General features: G+C 44.5%; 1 protein-coding gene across 10 annotated transcripts in view; it reads right to left on the reverse strand.

The window, feature by feature from the left end:
- Positions 1 to 19213, reverse strand: part of CLIP4 (CAP-Gly domain containing linker protein family member 4) — a 110112-nt gene that overhangs the window by 30473 nt on the left and 60426 nt on the right. For all 10 annotated transcript variants that reach the window (XM_075925360.1, XM_014569787.3, XM_025180990.2 and 7 more), the window contains one exon: positions 15391 to 15509. In XM_075925360.1, the coding sequence (XP_075781475.1) occupies positions 15391 to 15509 (119 nt within the window). The remainder of the gene's footprint in view (positions 1 to 15390; positions 15510 to 19213) is intronic.

Raw genomic sequence — 19213 nt, forward strand, 5'->3', positions numbered from 1 at the left:
TGCTTACTTCTGCTGCAGCAGTGCTGCATTCAGAGCTGGGTAGCTGGAGAGCAGTGGCTGCTGGCAAGGAGTTTGCTCTGAAGGCAGAGCTACCACCAGCACCAGTGCAGACATAAAGATGGCGTGGTATGACAATGCCACCCTTATGTGCTGCTGCCTGCAGAGTGGGGCCTTCTGTTAGCAGCTGCCATTCTCCGGCCGCCCAGCTCTGAAAGCAGAAACGGAGACTAAAGAGTAGCATGATATGGTATTGTCGCCCTTACTTTTGCGCTGCTACTAGTGGAGTGCTGCCTTCAGAGCTGAGTGCCCAGCCAACAGCCACCATCCTCCTGCCCTGAAGACAGCACAGAAGTAAAGGTGGCAATACGGTAACCTCCCTAAAATAACCTGGTGACTCTCCTGAAATTCCCTTTAGGGTAGGGACCTAATTTGAGAAACACTAGTCTCCCCCATGGAATCTGGATAGTACAGGATAAAAGCACACAAAAGACCAGATTTCATGAGGAAGAGACCAGATTTAATTTTTCATGGACATGAATTTGGTAGGTTACTAATTATAAGGGAACTTTATTGTCAAAGGTGATGAGTCCCTACAGTTTCTATTGACTTTAAAAGCACTTGTAGATGCTGAATGTTTCCGAAAAAGCATATGTATCGAAACAGAGATTTAAAAGTATAAGTCTAGGCACCAGGTCTGAGAATTCTGGACAGTAATACCAACATAAAATTAGTTTTAAAGTGTCCGAGGGAATAAATCTTTCCTCAGAGTAAGATCTGCTTTTTCAACTGCTTCATTTTCCTTGCAAAGTATTTGAAAAAAATTATAAAAAAGAATTCCTCAAGATTTATTCAGAGAAAAAACTTCACTTATAATTAATTCCTTGTGGAGCCCCTACAAGGCCTCCTAGTATCAGACCTAAAAAATTATAATCCTGTTTCAATACCTTAAATCCAGCAGCACAATCCAGGCAAGCACAGACTGCTCACATGGAGCCTTGCTGAAGTCATAGGACTTTCCACAAGTCTTTCACTGCAGGAACAGCATTAGAACATCTACTACAAAGCTCCAAATCAGAGCCACAAATAAAATCCCAGCCCCATTCAAGTCAATGGGAGTTTTGTAACAGAGTTCAACATGGCTAGGATTTCATCCCTAAGCCTCTCAAAAGTACAAAATAGTGTACATGTCCCACTGAGAGATCCGATGGAGTTACCTGAATTCTTAATATCTAGCATGTCAAAAATCTCTGCTCGGTGTCATGCTTTTATTGTGGGTTGTTATTTTTCTTTGTATTTGTATTGTTTTTCTTCCATTGTATTACCAAGTCATTTATATATCTGATTTCAGCACTGGCCTTTCTAAAGAGTGTATTTTTTAATTTTCCTTTTTTTATTCTCTCCCTTCCTTTCCATCTCATTCAGTCCCTTTTGGGGAACATGCACCACTTCAGGAAGACATGGAAGGTAAATTATAAGCAATCTTTTAAAATATAAAAAACAAAACCAAGCCTATTTGTTCTTAAGACTGTTACCGCAGTTCCAAATGCATTATTATAGACCAAGTTTCAGCAACATTTCAATTTCAGAATATTTGAAATGTGAAAGCCTATTCATACTGAAAGTTCTTAATCTTGGAAGTTGGTTTTAACAATAAAAATTAACTTCGGGAAAACAAATCCATGGGGCCAGCATTTTAGTAAAAAGGAAAAGTTAACTACTTTCTGCACTTTCCCTCCTCCTAAACCTTAACAGCATCTTAGCTTTTGTATTATTATTTTTAAAAGACATATTGCACCCTGGCAGTGTATTATACATCCTCTAAAGACAAGCAGTAACATTACATATAGATGTATAAATAATAAAATAGGCATCTGACTGAGAAAAAATATAGCAATTTAGAATGCATATTATGAAGAACTGAGAAAACAGACTAAAGGATTTCTGAAAGTTTCTATATCATTGACACACAAACTAAGCAGCTAACAATGCTTCATTCTCAATGGCCTAAGATGCCACATAGTTGTAGCCCAGTTTAGGGATGTAAGTGACTAGTCGAGTAGTTGACTACACGATAAGCCTAGGCTATCAGGTAAACAAATCACTACACAACTACTTGCTTCCCAACCCCTTGTTGCGTCTGTATAAGAGGAAGCAAAGGGGAGGGAGCAGAAGCTAGTGCTGGGGGGAACTGGCTGAAAAGTGACTTAAAAGTCGAGTGACTACTCGACTAGTCACTTACATCCGTAACCTGAGCTACAAGTATGTGGCAACTTAGGCCACTGAGAATGAAGCATTGTTAGCTGTGCTAGTTATAGCCATTCCCCAACTTACGATCACCTCGACTTACGACCATCTGCACTTACGGCCAACCATGCAGCAGCATGTTGTGTTTGCATGTCTGCGGTCAGGCAGCGTGTTTACATGTTTACAAGCAAACACTGAAAACACTCACAGTGTTTTCAGTAGCAAAATGCAGGACAATGTAGCACTTTAAAGACTAACAAGATGGTTTATTAGATGATGAGCTTTCGTGGGCCAGACCCACTTCCTCAGATCAAATAATGGAAGAAAACAGTCACAACCATATATACCAAAGGATACAATTTAAAAAAAATGAACACACATGAAAATGACAAATCACATTACAGAACAGAAGGGGGATGTGGGGGGGGGGGGAAGGAAGGTGAATGCCAGTGAGTTAATGATATTAGAGGTGGGGAAGGGGAAATGTCTGTGAGTTAATAGTATTAGAGGTGATAATTGGGGAAGCTATCCTTGTAATGTGTAAGATAGTTGGGGTCTTTATTAAGTCCGGTGCGGAGGGTGTCGAATTTTAGCATGAATGCCAGTTCAGAGGATTCCCTTTCAAGTGCAGATTTGAATATCTTCTGAAGTAGGATGCAGGTTAGCAGGTCATTAAGACTGTGTCCTTTCTGGTTGAAATGACAAGAAACTGTTTTCTCTTTGTGATCTTGTCTGATATCTGTTTTGTGGGCATTAATCCTTTGGCGAAGTGTCTGAGATGTTTGTCCAATGTACATAGCAGACGGACACTTTCGGCACATGATAGCATAGATTATATTTCTGGATGCGCAGGAATATGTGTTCTTGATCTTATAACTCACTTGGTCTATATACCAACAGCCCACATGAAGACGGATTACAAGCAATTAGAAACACTATCCCAGAGGACACTACTGCCAACCTGATAGCAGACCTATGTAACTTTGTTCTCACCCACAATTATTTCCAGTTTGAGAACAACTTATACCTCCAGATCAGCGGCACAGCCATGGGTACACGCATGGCCCCACAGTATGCTAACATCTTTATGGCTGACCTAGAACAACGTTTCCTCAACTCCCGTCCCCTTTCACCCCTCCTCTACCTACGGTACATCGATGACATCTTTATGATCTGGACGCATGGCCAAGAAACACTGGAGATATTCCACAGAGATTTCAACAACCTACACCCCACCATCAACCTCAGCCTGGACCATTCTACACGAGAGATCCACTTCCTGGACACCACCGTACAAATCAACAATGGAAAATTAGACACCACTCTCTACAGAAAACCCACCGACTCATACAGTTACCTACATGCTTCCAGCTCCCATCCAGAACACGATCCATCGTCTATAGCCAAGCCCTTCGATACAACCGCATCTGCTCTAATCCCACTGACAGAGACCAGAAGCTTCAGGATCTCTACCAAGCATTTATAAACCTCAACAACCCACCCAGAGAAATAAAAAAGCAAATTGAAAGAGCCAGACGAATACCTAGAAACCATCTACTTCAAGACAGACCCAAGAAAACCAACAATAGAACACCACTTGTCATCACCTACAACCCCCAACTTAAACCTGTCCAACACATTATCAATAAACTACAGCCTATATTGGAACAGGATACCATACTCAAAGAGGCTCTGGGAGACAGACCCATAGTCTCCTATAGACAACCACCTAACCTCAAGATGATTCTTACCAGCCACCACAGGACATACCACACTAATACCAACCCTGGTACCTTCCCTTGCAACAAACCCCGTTGCCAGCTTTGTCCACATATTCATTCTGCTGATACCATTATTGGACCTAACCAAGTGAGTTATAAGATCAAGAACACATATTCCTGCGCATCCAGAAATATAATCTATGCTATCATGTGCCGAAAGTGTCCGTCTGCTATGTACATTGGACAAACATCTCAGACACTTCGCCAAAGGATTAATGCCCACAAAACAGATATCAGACAAGATCACAAAGAGAAAACAGTTTCTTGTCATTTCAACCAGAAAGGACACAGTCTTAATGACCTGCTAACCTGCATCCTACTTCAGAAGACATTCAAATCTGCACTTGAAAGGGAATCCTCTGAACTGGCATTCATGCTAAAATTCGACACCCTCCGCACCGGACTTAATAAAGACCCCAACTATCTTACAAATTACAAAGATAGCTTCCCCAATTATCACCTCTAATACTATTAACTCACAGACATTTCCCCTTCCCCACCTCTAATATCATTAACTCACTGGCATTCACCTTCCTTCCTCCCCCCCCCCCCCCCACATCCCCCTTCTGTTCTGTAATGTGATTTGTCCTTTTCATGTGTGTTCATTTTTTTTAAATTGTATCCTTTGGTATATATGGTTGTGACTGTTTTCTTCCATTATTTGATCTGAGGAAGTGGGTCTGGCCCACGAAAGCGCATCATCTAATAAACCATCTTGTTAGTCTTTAAAGTGCTACATTGTCCTGCATTTTGCTTCAGCTACCCCAGACTAACACGGCTACATCTCTACCAGTGTTTTCAGTGTTTGCTTGTGGCCATCATGTCAAGTAAAAGAAAAAGGGCTAGTGATAAGGGTGGTGAGAAAAGAAAGAGAAAAACTATTGATTTGGAACAGAAAATAGCGATAATGAGACAATACGAAGGGGGTCAAACAGTGTCCTTCATGTCACATAAGTTATGGCTATCAAAATCCACTATCAGCACCATTATAAAGGATAGCGATCGCATTCGTGAAGCAGTGAAAGGGTCTGCTATGAAATCAAAAATTCTAACAAAGCAAAGAGCAGGTCCCATCCTGGAAATGGAAAAACTCTTAGTGCTTTGGATGGAAGACCAAATTGAAAAACGCATGCCATTAAGTCTCACGACGATACAAGCTAAAGCTTGTAGTCTTTTTGAAGACAAAGAAAAAGAAGGGGTATGACTATGACCAAACTTTCACTGCCAGTCACGGTTGGTTCAACCGTTTCAAGATGCGTGCAAACCTTCATAATGTGAAATTAAGTGGGGAGGCAGCCAGTGCTGATTCAAAAGCAGCAGAACCTCTCATAGATGAATTGGATAAGCTGATAAAAGAAGGAAATTATTTTCCAGAACAGATCTTTAATGTTGATGAGACAGGTCTCTTTTGGAAGAAAATGCCCGAACGTACCTGCATACATGAAAAAGCAAAAACTATGCCTGGTTATAAGGCTTTCAAAGATCGTCTAACAGTCTTGTTAGGGGGCAATGTTTCTGGGTATAAATTGAAACCCCTTCTGATTTATCGCTCTGAAAATTCTAGAGCCTTCAAGAATATCAGCAAAGCTATTTTACCAGTCCATTATCGCGCTAATAAGAAAGCCTGGATGACGCTTGCACTTTTTGAAGATTGGTTCATGAACTGATTCAACCCTGAAGTCAAGTCATATTTTCTGGAGAAAGGAATTCCTTTCCAAATTTTGCTTATATTGGATAATGCTCCAGGTCACCCTCAATATCTAAATGACTTACATTCCGACGTGAAAGTGGTGTTTCTGCCTCCCAACACCACATCTATTCTCCAGCCCATGGACCAGGCGGCCATAGCTGCTTTCAAAGCATATTATCTTCGCAACACATTTGCAAAGGCAGTAGCTGCCACAGAATGCGAAAACGGCAAAACATTACGTGAATTTTGGAAAGACTACAACATTCTGCATTGGATAAGAAACATTGCTGCAGGTTGGGAAGAAGTCACTCCACAATGTATGAATGGCATACGGAAGAAAATCCTAAAAAGATTTGTGAACTGTTTCAAAGGGTTTGAGAAAGAAAAGGAACTGGAAGACATCTCTAATAACATTGTACAGCTGGCGAAAGAAGTGGATCTGGAAATGGATAATGAAGACGTACACAAACTGGATGAGGCTGTTGAGGAGGAGATGAGCAATGAAGATTTAATGCAGCTTGAGGTGGAGAGGGTAGCAGAGGAAGAGAGACAAACAGCCCAAGAAGAAGAAGCAGCCCCCAAAAACTTTGTGATGAAAGAAATGGCTGCAGCTTTCAGCAAATGAAGGAATGCAAATGTTTGAAAAAATGGCCCCTAATGTTGCGAGATTCTCAAAGGTGGATCGTTTAATTCAAGACGCCCTGGCTTGCTATAAGGAAATGTATAATGAGAAGAAAAAACAAATTGTCCAGTCCAAAATGGATATTTTTTTAAAGAAAGCCCTCAGCAGTGCTGCCTCCCATACTGAACCAATGCCTTCTACAAGCAAAGGAACTGCTGAAATAGAATCTGTTGATGATGTTGATGATGTTCTTACTGTAGTTTTTTACTCCTCCGATTCCTCATCCAATTAATTCAATTCACATTACTGTATTTAAATTACTGCATTGTGTTTTGTATTTCATGTTCATATTTGTTAAATAAAGTTTGCTGTTGCTGCAGTAGTGCTGTTTTTTTTTGTGTGTTTCTATTTTTCGTTGTTGATTACTATGTCGTTAGTGCTTGGTTACGCTTCGAGTGCTTCGCATGGGGTATTTCCGACTTACGAACAAATCGAGTTACAACCAGCTATTCGGAACGTAACCTGTTTGTAAGTCGGGGAACATCTGTACTACCAAATACTAGGCATCTGGTGTGGTAAGACCCATACACCATGTTTAGAGCCTAGCATATCACAATCTAGTAAAAACCTTGCCAGAAATTGTAGCATAGACCATGTCCTGGCTAACCATATCAAATTTGGTAGGTTGGCAACAACTGAAAACCATTGCCAGCACTATCTCTGGGGGGGAGGCAGAGGTGTAGTGAGGGACCCAAAATGAGCTGGGACTGAGCAGTCCTAGCTTGCACTGGGTCCCAGACTACTGCTGCTCTGCTTTTTAAATGCTCTTAAGAAAGAATGCTTTTAAATAATTTTAAATGCTTTTTAAAAAGCAGGACTGCAGTGGGCCAGGGTCCGACACAAGCCGGGACTGCTCAATCCCGGCTCACATTGGGTCCCCTGTTGCAGCTCTGCCTTTTAAATGCAGTAAGTGCCTGGCAGCTCTTACTACATTTAAAAAGCAGAGCCACAGCAGTCTGCACCATCCCCCGGAGCTAACCTTCTTATCCACTAATCAATTAGTTTATTAACTGCTACTTAACATCCCTAGCCCAGTTTACTGGTCCTCCTGTCTCTCCATTATGTGACAGGGCATCCCACACAGTATACTGTCCATAAGCTGCATACTGGGAACTTTATTTCAAGGCAGTATGAAAAAGCTACCTAGATTTTCCTAGAATACAGTGATGCAAAGACTGTTAGCTTGGTAACCGCACACACAAACAAAACTGCCATGGCTGTATGTGAAAACAGCTGCTCCATGAACAGTTTAGCTATGTTTGTTGTAAACAAGGTTGGATTATTATTTAGCATTTACATTATGATAGCAACTAAAGGATACTAGGTTGGGACCCACTGTAAAAACATGATTGATGACTGTCCCTGCCCCTGCCCCAAAATACAAATGTGAGGATCATGAACTACTTTCAAACACATGGTTGTACATGTGTTGGCAGGTCTTAAAAGATACACGTTCTATGCATGAATAAACATTGATGCTCTTAGTCTAGTTCCTAATGGACAGTGCAGTCTCAGTACACACACTAACAATTGGTAGGGCATAAGGACCCATAATGCAATTCTTAAGATAAGCAAATAAAATACTTCTAAAAGCATTTACAATTCAGACTTCTTAAAGGTTTAAAACTGGCTCTCTCACTTGGTAGCAGTAGAAGTGAAAATGGCAGCTACAAGGAACATGTAAGTTTGTGGACACTGTCCTAGAAGATCTTATGGAATTATTTTAAAAGAGCACAGTGGCTCTTTTATTTATCTCTTTAATAACATGGTCCAGGCACACCCATAATTTGTCATAGACCTATTATTTTCAGTAGAACAGATGTAGGAGGAAAACGTGCAACAGCTTGTGCAAGATCATTAACTAAAATAGGCGTAGCCAAAATCTCTCCTCCTTCCCCACAGATCACTAGTTGAGGAGGTACCCATCAAACTGTTTTAAAGATGTATAAAGGCAAGCTGGGCACTATTCTTAATCTACACATGGATCATTATAACCAAAATCCCACACTTTAATATTTCCATTACTCCAAATCTTTTCTTTCTGAAGAGCATCCATAACAGAAGCCCCCCGGTTTCCTTCAGAACAAAGTCAGAGTTACTAATCTGAAATATGGGAGGTTCAGAAGACACCACAGGGGCCTTTCGCTGTGTATAAGTGGCATTCCGATCGGTCAGAGAAAGGCTGTTTGGGCTCATGATTAAGGCCAGGTCTCCACTGCAGGGTGAAAGTTGCTTTAAAGTACACAACTCCAGCTACGTAAATAGTGTACCTGGAGTCAACACATCTTAAGCTGAGAATGGTGCTGTCTCCACAGCGGGAGGTCAATGGATTAAAATGTTAAACGCTCCCAATTACTTCCCCTACTCTTTGAGAAAGTGAGTAGTACCAGGATAAAAGAGGGAGCACTCCGTGTTTGATTTAGTGGGTACTTTCTAGACCTGACAAATTGAACCCCGGAAGATCGAACGACAGACTGTCATTCCTCCTGGAAGTAGAGACATAGCCTAGGGCAGTGGTCTCCAACCTTTTTACACTCAAGATCACTTTTTAAATCTCAGAACAGGCGAAGATCTACCGCCCCACCCCTTCCTTGAAGCCCTGCCCTCTCTATTCTCCTCCTGTCCATCACTTGTTATCCCCAGCCCTCACTTACACACCCTGATAAATAGTTTATTTTAAAATTATGCAATACATAAAATTAAAATCACGTGTTTATAGTTATGAAATAAATGGTCTGTTTTTTATTCATGCTATTTAAATCTAAAATGAAGCATTTATAATTATACATTTTGAGGGGACAGAGTTCTGCGGCTGGGGGCAGGGGAGAGGGAACAGGGTGCTGGGAGGGCAGAGAACAGGGTTCTGCAGCAGGGGACAGGGTGCCAGTGGGGACAGAGTTCTGTAGCTGAGGACAGGGGAGTGGGGTCTGGGGACAGGGGGTGGGGTGCCAGTGGCAGCAGAGAGTCCCCTGTATCTGCCTCCTCCCAGGATTCGGCCTCGCCCTGCCCCCCGGAGGGAAGCCAGCACATGTCTCCTCTGGGCCCAACTCCCCCCTCCCCCGCGGCACAGGGAAACCCCACGCATGCCTGTCCCTGGGCCAACCCCTGTGGGAGCCTGCTCCGGGTGCAACCTCCCCCCTCCTGCGGCATGGCCAACCCCCACAGGCGCCTGCCATGGGGCCAAACCCTCTCCCGTGGCGCAGTGTGGCCAACCCCCTCCTGCAGCATGGCCAACCCCCGCGGGCACCTGCCCCGGGGTCAAACACCTCCCCTGCGGCGCGGCCCAACATGGCCAACCTCCCCTCCTCCTCTCCCGCAGCATGGCCAACCCCCACGGGCGCCTGCCCCTGGGCCAAACCCCCCTCCCGCAGTGTGGTGCAGCCCGACCCAGCCAGCCCCCTCCCCTCCTGCAGCGCAGCCAAACTACGGGGCCGACCCCCGCTCCCGCGGCCCAGGGAAACTCCTGCGCTCAACTCACCCCTCCGGTGCCAGCGGCGCAGGGAAGCCGTTGCACTTCTCCTCCCCCAGCTCGCAACAGAGCTGTGGGAGGGGAACAGCCCGCGCACTTCTGGAACCCCTGGAAGTGACGCGGGCTTCAGACAGGACTTCCGTCCACCCCGCAGGAAGCTGGCACTACACTAGAGGTAGGTAGTGGGGCTTCTCGGGGGTGGGGGAAAATCGGGGGTTGGGGTGCCCGAACGCCTCGCGATTGACTGGTTGAGGCCTTGTGATCTACCAGTCGATCGCGAGGGACAGGTTGGTAACCACGGGCTTAGGGCAAGCCTACTAATAGTTAATATACAGTATCTGTTATGATCTTAGGCCAGGTGTACACTACACCAGAAATTCAACTTAAGATATGCAACTCCTGCCATGAGAATTATGGAGCTGGAGTCGATGTACCTTTAACCAAATTTCTGGGACAGCCCCATTGTGGAGGTCTGTGGAAGCAGTGGTCTTCACGTAAGTACAGACAAGGCCTTAAGTTACAGTTCTGTGTTTCCGGGTAGAGGTACAGCTCTGTGATAATGACTTCTTTAAGTGACAAAGAACCACTAACCAATAAAAAGAAAGGCATACAGTAATGGTACAATTTGAGGAATGTGACTTTTAGACAGAACTGGATTTCGACAGAAGTCTAGGGTTGGATACATAACAGATCCCAGCCACCCAAAAACGGAAATATTCCAAAATTCATTACCAGTGATTTTCAGACAGTGCCACTCAATATAGTACATTTCACCTGACCAAAACCTAGGACTGGTTGTTACTGTGTGTGTGTGTGTGTGTGTGTGTGTGTGTGTGTGTGTGTGTGTGTGTGTGTGTGTATTATTTTTTTTACACTATTTCAAGAGACAAAGTAGGATTTAGTGGGTGAGCGAGACAAACTTTTCATCTTACACAGAGCTCTTCTTCAGGTCTCATCAATGTATTCAGTGGGTATGTCTATGCTGGAATTTAAAACCGACAGCAAGACCATGTCAGTTGTTTCAGGCTCACAGAGCACAGACTAAGCGGTGTTCAGTTATGGTGTAGTTCTTGTATATGTTGCTGTGGGCCGTCGACCTAAGTTACACAATAATAATAATAGTCCCTTAATAATGTAGCTCCAGAGTCAGATACCTTATCCACTGTGCCACTGCACATACTTTTCTGCTTCCCACGGTATCTTCACAGCGGTAAGTCAACAACTGGTGCTCTCCCATCGACTCCACTTACTCTTCTCATTTTGATGGCACACCAGAGTCGACAAGAGAGTGCTTAGTGATCAATTTGGATGGATCGCTGCCCATCGATCCAGCCCGTAGTAACGACATACCCTCAGGCTCGCAGTTACCGAAGCTCTGCAAGTAGAGCAAGGTGATTTGTGCCGACTCTAGGTTTTTAATTTCAGTGTAGGCATATGCAGAGTGTCACCTTGTATTTATTTAGCTGTGAAAGAGATTGTTTAACAAAGATACTTATACAGTAATTCCTCATTTAACACGGTAGATACGTTTCAGAAAATAATATTGCTAAGTGAAAACATGCTATGCGGGGTCAATTTTCCCATTGAAAATAACGGAAAAGGTGGGAGGTTGCGTTTCAAGCGCATGTGCGCTTGCAGCTCCAGCCTGCACTTGTTAGCAGCTGGGACCGGGACATAAGGTTGGCAGAGAAAGAGAACTGGGTTATAGCAGGATGGGAGGTGTTTGGCTCTGGAGAAGGGACGGGAAGGACAGGGGAGGGGCCTTGCAGCTGGCGGCTGGGTTTCCCCAGCTGGCCGGTCACCAGCAGCTGCGTGGAGCTTCCTCTGCCTCCATACAAAGCGGCGGAGGTTTGCTGCTCGCCACGCAGTTCCCTGGTGACCCCCTCTGGCCAGATGCCTTGCGTCTGGCCAGAGGGGGTCACCGGGGAACGGCGCTGCGAGCGGCAAATCTCTACCGCTTTGCAGGGAGGTAGGGGAAGCCTTGTGCAGCTGCCGGCCACCGGCCGGCCCTAGGGGAAATTGTGTTATTGCGGGGACAGAGTTGTGTTGTTTGAAAAATGTTCCCTAAAAAAAAATTGTGCTATCATGAAAACATGTTAAACAGGCACATGTTAAGTGAGGAATTACTGTATACATCTTCCAAAGGACTTTTCAAGGGACCATTCAAGGTGAGGTGGCCAATTAACACCTTTCTTATCATGGTGGGGAAAGGAAGAAAAAGAACTGCCGGGAGAAGGGGGGATTGTATAGCTCAGTGGTGGGCAACCTTTTTTTTCAACTGAGCCAAATCTCGCCAAAACCACGATTGAAATTTATTTTGAGAGCCACATTTTTAAACCCGAAAATACATAGGATGGTACACTGTTTTTAGTTTCAATAAGTTTTTATTGAGAATATTCTGCATGCAAGTATGCCTTTTCACCACTCTTGGGTATGTCTACATAAAAAAAGTATGCTTAACTCAAGGGTAGCTAATTTAGGACAAAACAGTGAAGATACAGCAACACAGCATTTAACTCTTATTAGTATACTGTTAAAGTCTATAGGGCAGCCTCAGATGAGCTAGCACTGCTAACCCAAGTTTAAAGCTAAATTGCTGTGCCTTAGTGAGCATGAGTTAAAATCCTTTTCCTCAGCAGTGAACTGTTCTCTTCTGATTCCCCTACATCTCTAATCCTCCATCAATAGGTCTTTCTGAAAATCCTCATCCCCACTCCATCTTTCTGTGGAAGTTGTATAGGGCTCTTCATCTATACCTTATAGCCAAGTAAACTAAATTGCAAAGAAGTTCAACTACCATCTCTATGCTGCCAGCTCAGTATTTCAGATCAGTCTCCCTCTGTCCAAATTCACATCTCAAGCTTGAAATTCCTAACTATAAGGTCACAGAAAGCAAATAAAACCTTAAAATGTTCAGACTACAGTTACACATCACAAAGCAGCACAAAAGGAACAACCCCCTCCCAGCAGGTCAGTTTTAAATAAACAAAGCTTCCCCAGCAGTATCTGCAATCCAAACATGAGGAAGTGCATTAACTCACTGGAACAATTACAGAAAGGCTACAATAAAAAAAACCAAATCCTGCAACCCAATCGCCCTATTTTCATTGTTCAATTGCAAGAAGTGAGTAACCTCAAGGGTGAAGACTGCACTGGATTTTTAGAGAGCTTCCAGTTTCCAGAATCCCGGCTGTTCTTGTTAACACTTCTTAGAGGTATCTGTGTGTTGTCGGGTCTCTGGCTATCATGATAAGGGACCTTCTGCACTGAGTATCTTTGCACAGGCCCCTCCGAGTGATTACGATAAGAAAGAACTAGAATTTTACAGACTGTTTAATTCACACAGAAAGAAACTTCTTCTCTCATTTCAGACCAAGCAAAAATTCAGAATGAAGCATCGCTAAAATCCACCCCTCTACTCTCCCGGGCCGTTTATCTGCCCAGGAGTGTTTTACACAGGTTCGAACTAAATGCTCCAAAATGCTTAGCATAACGTTCAAAGCGCAACAGCAGCACAGGCCAGCCAGGGTGGGGGTCTCAGCTGAGAAAAGGCTCCGCAACAAAACAAACGAGCTGTGAAGCAAGGAGTGAGACCTGCGAGCAAAGGCAGCCCGCCCCAAGAGACTGGGGTCCCAGCACCAGAGACAGGCAGCTCCGTGTAGAGACCCCAACGCCACCACCCCCCGACCATACAATGCAGACACCCGGACTTCCCGCAACGAAAAGAAGTGTCTGATCTGCCCCTCCTCCACGCGTCCGCACTGTCCTTTCCCGCACCCCGCCCTTCCTGCCACTTCCCCGTCTGCCCTCTCGGTCCCCGCCCGCCTCACTGACCCGCCCCGTCCTCTACCCCTTCCCAGTGCCCCTGTCTCGTCCACTCCCCCGCCCCGCTGTGTGTCCGGCCGGGCGCCGTGCTGCCCCGGGCGCCACCCCCCCACTGCCCTTGCCCCCTCCTTTCTCCCCACCCGTCCCACTGCCCCTGCCCCCTCCATTCTCCCCCTCCGCCCCTGCCCCCTCCATTCCCCACCCGCCCCACTGCCCCTGCCTCCTCCTTTCTCCCCCTCCGCCCCTGCCCCTGCCCCCTCCATTCCTCCCCCACCCCACTGCCCTCCTTTCCCCGCCCCTGCCCCCTCCTTCTCCCCCCCGCCCCATCTTCCCCTCCGTCCCACGGTTCCTCCACCCGCCACTCTGCCCGGGCGGTGCCCCCCCCGTCCCCGCCTCTAGCCTCCTTCCTTTACCCCCCCCCACTATCTCTATGCCCTCCTATTCCCGCCCCCCCGTCTCACTGCCCCCCGGCCCGGCACTCACACGAAGCGGCGCTGAGCAGCAGGAGGTGCCGAGAAACACCACCCGGCCCCCTTCCCAGGTGAGGCCCCGCCCCCGGAGCCCCATTGGATCCCGGCCCACGCTCACCCGCCCCCTGCGGCCCCGCCCCACTCCAAATGCGGTTTGAATTGCGGTTTGGTCTAGTAACTAGACTTTTGGGGCGGCCGCCCGAGAGGAGGGAGGGGAGCGGGCGCCCGGCACACAGAAGAGCCGCATTAAAGAGTGTAAAGAGCCGCATGTGGCTCGCGAGCCGCGGCTTGCCGACCACTGGTATAGCTTGTTGTAAACATCTATAAATCCAATGTATCTATTTAGTTCATTTATTTTTAGCATCTAGCAAAGTTACAAATTTAAGCTCCCAGGGTCATCCTTTAAAGGCGATATGAAGGTTTCCTTTGATGAGGAGGACAGAGAACTCAGATAGCCATACTCACCAGCTTGTTTTCACTTTCACCTTGAATGGTCCCTTGAAATGTGCATTGACTACTTATGCTAAACAATCTGTTCAGCCATGTATTTAGCTGCAACACTGAATACACTTACCAGATCTGAAGGAGAGCTCTGTGGAAGCTTGAAAGCTTGTCTCTCTCACCAATCACCTTCTCTCTTACATCTTGGAACCTACACACCCACATCACCCCTGCATGCAAGTTGTTTTCTTAAATGATAGTCAAATTAAATCACTACACTCTCTCAAATGAACTCACACAAGGAATTGATCTTTCAAAACTTATCCTTAACGTAAACCTGTCTGAACAAAAGGCAAGCCTGGAATGTAAAATCATAGCACTACTAGACCCCAAATCCAAGGACACTGGTTTTATGATTCTTTATAACAACCTAACATATATCAGCTTGCTAACCTTCAATGGCCCACATCAAACCCCTTTTGAATAAACAATCTAACCCTTATTGTCCACTCTGTTTCAAGGGATCTCCTAACAACATTACCCCTTAACTATCTGTGTCCCAACTTGTATTTAGCATAGAAATGCTGATTTCTTTCCCCAGACCTGAAGAATTCAGGGTAGTTTGAAAGCTTGAACTTTACACCAACAGAAGTTGGTCCAATAAAAGCTGTCTTACCCACCCTTGTGTGTCTCATTTATTCTGAGACCAACCAGGCTACAGCAACAATAAACTCAATCAAAATAATTAATTTTCATTCTTTTGGTTCATCTGAAAACATACACCTTACCCTAAAAGCAGGATTCGCTCCATGTTCCAGTAAGCACTTCACAGCTGCAGTACACAAGTTAAATGCAGCAATATGCAAAGCTGTTCCAAAATCAAAGTCACTGCAGGTGGCATCAACATCTGCAATTAAACATCACAGGAGAAAATGGACAAGGTGTTACTTCTAACATTTCATCCTACAGATTCTTTATGTAAGACTGCGCTTTCTGATGAAGTAACAAGATGTTTCCTTTTTTATTCATTGTTTAAACATGTAGAAACTTTGAAAAAGATGTATTTTCCAGCCACTGGGGGGGGGGTTGTTACTTTCACTGATTACATCCCCAGCTTCCCTATTTACTTCATAAAAAGCAAATGAATATAATGACAGTAAAGAGACCTAGATTGACAGTTTACAAAATGAACTGTTATAATCCAATCAAGAAAAGGTACAGTATAATACAAATTCCCTCTGATTACCCCAATGTGACTCAACCTCCTTTTGGAACAATTACTTTCAGCTGATAGCAAAGAGCTCAGTTTCAATATCCAATCAATCTTTGGAGGCTAACAAAATGGGTGCCAGTTTGGAATGTGGACACATTGTCCAGAATTCCAACTCATTTCACATTCAATACCAAGCAACCTTCATATGACTTTCAGATGCTACTAGTTCAGATTTGAACTGGTGACCATTAAAATGGACACAAAACCTTTCAACTCTAATCTATGTAACTTCAGTAGGGGTACGGCTAGACTGTGGGGAGCTTGGGGGATGTATCCCAAAAAAACTCCACCGCGTCCAGGGAATGCATTTGCTCTTCCGCTTTTTTTTTTTAATGGGAAGTGCAAACGTGCTCTTTTGGAAATCCCTGTATTCCTTGTTCTACGAGGAAGAAGGGGGCTTTTGAAAGAGGGTTATTTTCCCACATTTGGCCCAGTCTAGACTGGCCAAATGTCAGAAAAGCCTCTTCCAAAAAAAAATTCGGAAAAAGGTACGCAAAATGCACTCCACATTTTGCATACCTTTTTCCGACAAAAACCTATAGTCTAGCCGTACCTAAAGATGGTCTACATGGCATTCCGATGCACACCAGAGTGAGACTTATAAATGTACCCTACTGTGTTGCATTCTAACTGTGCTATGCAGACCTTGCTGGAATACTTTAAAAGGTATCTACTAGGCTGTAATAGTGTAGTTGACTAAACAATTAACTAATTAGTGGGCACTAATTGGTTAACGTTAGAAGCAACACACAACTCTCACCGCCCCCTGCAGCTCTGCAATTACATTTTTTTTAAAGGGCTGGAAGACAGACCAAGGGCGCCATTTTGGGAGAGAGCTCACCAGGCAGGTGTGAGAGGCATGCAAGGAATTCAAGTACTTTCCCCTCACTCCCTGATAGTCCAGGGAATGGGATGAAAAACAAGCCACATTTCAGAGTGCACAGCTGCTGCACCCCCCTACTCTCCCGAAATGGTGCCCTTGCGACAGGTTGGCTCAATCCCGGGCTTCCTGCTGCAGTTCTGCATTATTAGTAGACTGGAGAGCTGGCACACAGGCAGGCTGGCTGAGATCCAGCTTGCGCCAGGTTCCAGCATACTCAGCTATGGCTCCACATTGTTAGTGACTCCCCAGTCCACTAATAATGCAGAGCCACAGCGAAGTTAGTGCCAGACTCAGTGCAAGCCAGGACTGAGCATTTTCACTGCTAACATGTATCTATGGTGACTACACAATTAATTAATTATATGCTGCTTAACATACCTAGTATTTACTTTGAATTAATCTACCCTTACGAAATGGAACTACACCAACATGAATTAGGTCCCTTGATATATAAGTTTAAAATTACTTTTATCATTAAAATATCTATGCTAATCCATCTATAAGATCAGACAAATGTGCATACCTTAGTTGGGTGTTCAAGCAGACATTTCCTTGTGCATGATTTTCAGTGGTACTGAAAACAGATAACACCAACTAAAGTCAATCAGAGCTATAGGTGTTCAGCACCTCTGAAAATCCAGATATTTTTAAATGAAAACCTTCAAATATAGTTATCAGGCCACCATCAAGTCCTCAAAACTTAAGTCACAGGAGGTTCTCTGATTTGGATTATACAGGGACTTTATAAATTTGCACAATATACATTAAAACAAAAATATATAGGCAAAATCTTTAGGCATGTTCAAACACATTTCCAGCTTAACTAGGCAGACTGTATAATTACTGGAGAACTATCTGAAGTGAAATAAATATATAGCAATACAGCTTGCTGTGAATGATGCATATGGGATTATATATCAGAAGCATGACACACACAAAAACATGATTTCATTCCCAATGAATGAAATTTCCCATATCTAACCGTGTTTACCAATCTGAGGATAAACCAGTTCTCCATAAAGGTTCACTCTAAACTTCTTACAATTGAGAATATTATACGAAATCATGCAGGGCATACTACTGCCGCAGTAAATCAAGCTCATGTGATATCTGGCTCTTCTTAAGAACAGTGTCTCTAAATTTGTGTATCACACATTGCACCTTTTGCTTGAAAGGTCTCATGTATCTTGTGACGTTTTCCCAAGAACAGATGAAGTGTGGATCCTTCCGTGGTGTAATTGGGTCTCTCCACACAGCTCATCGCAATCAAAAAAATTAGCTGATGAGGGGCATGTCATTTTCCCAGATATGTTAGATTTGGTTTTGTTTGTTTGTTTGAATGTCTGGACAAAACTCTGCCCTTTCTTGGGGCAGCTGTGCAGGAGAACTGAAAAAGTATGACACCAGGTGTTTGTTTGGCACAAAAGCCATTCTACTGCTGCAGGTCAGGAAGACAGAAGGGGAGGATGGCTATTGTAACATAGGCTATGTCTACACTGGGAAGGTTTGGTGATGAAAGTGCTGTCGCCATGCAAAAGTTACCAAAAGTGAAAACAGATCAAACCAGTTTTTCTGCCTCCCATTGTCAACATTTCATGGCCATATTTCTAGTACCCTGTTGACAGATAGAGCAATGCAATGTGGGTAAGCATCCCACAGTGCAGTGTTATAGGAAGGCGGGGCTGATTCCTATGCTCCTTAGGATTCCCTCGTAGCTCTGCGAGCTTTCCATGCTGAGAAATATCACAGCAGCAGAGCAGTCTCTCCAGCCCTCTCCCTGCAGCAGCAGTCTGCCTAGAGCTGTGTCTCTAGTGTAAGGCAGAACAGGAGTATTCCAATGATTTGTTCTTTGTTCCCCTAACAGAACAGCTCACTCAACTGTCATATAATTCCCCAGAGCTTTGAAAGGAAAGGGGCACATGCCTGCAGGGCAGCAGAGATCACACAACACTGAGCACAGCCATCAGGGCAGGCACTCTGGGATGCTGGCAGAAGACAGTTCTATTAACAAATCAAACAGTAGAGTTCACTATGGCCCTTTGTCGACAATAAGGGGAAGGAAAAATCAAAAGTCTCTTACAGAGGTTGAAGTTTTTTGTTGCCAAAACTGTATGTTTATCCCAACAAAAGTCGCATTGCAGTGTAAATGCTCTCACTGTTTTGTCACCAAAAGGCACTTTTAGGAAACAAAATCTGCCAGTGTAGACAAGCCAATAATGTTAACTGTTCTTCAAAACAGGAGCAACAGTGCTGCTTTGAAATGCCACAGGGAAGACAGGCCCAGGGGAAACTGCTTGAGTCCCCCACTGGCCCCGTGCTCTGGGGTTTCCAGAATGTTTCCAGTCACAATTCCAGGTCTTGGTTATGACTTATAAAGTCCTAAATGGGTTGGGACTTGTGTATTTGAAGGACTGTCTCCTCCCATACAAACCCACTTGGGGACTGAGGTCAGCTG

This window comes from Pelodiscus sinensis, chromosome 3, assembly GCF_049634645.1.
Source record: "Pelodiscus sinensis isolate JC-2024 chromosome 3, ASM4963464v1, whole genome shotgun sequence".
Lineage (NCBI taxonomy): Eukaryota > Metazoa > Chordata > Testudines > Trionychidae > Pelodiscus > Pelodiscus sinensis.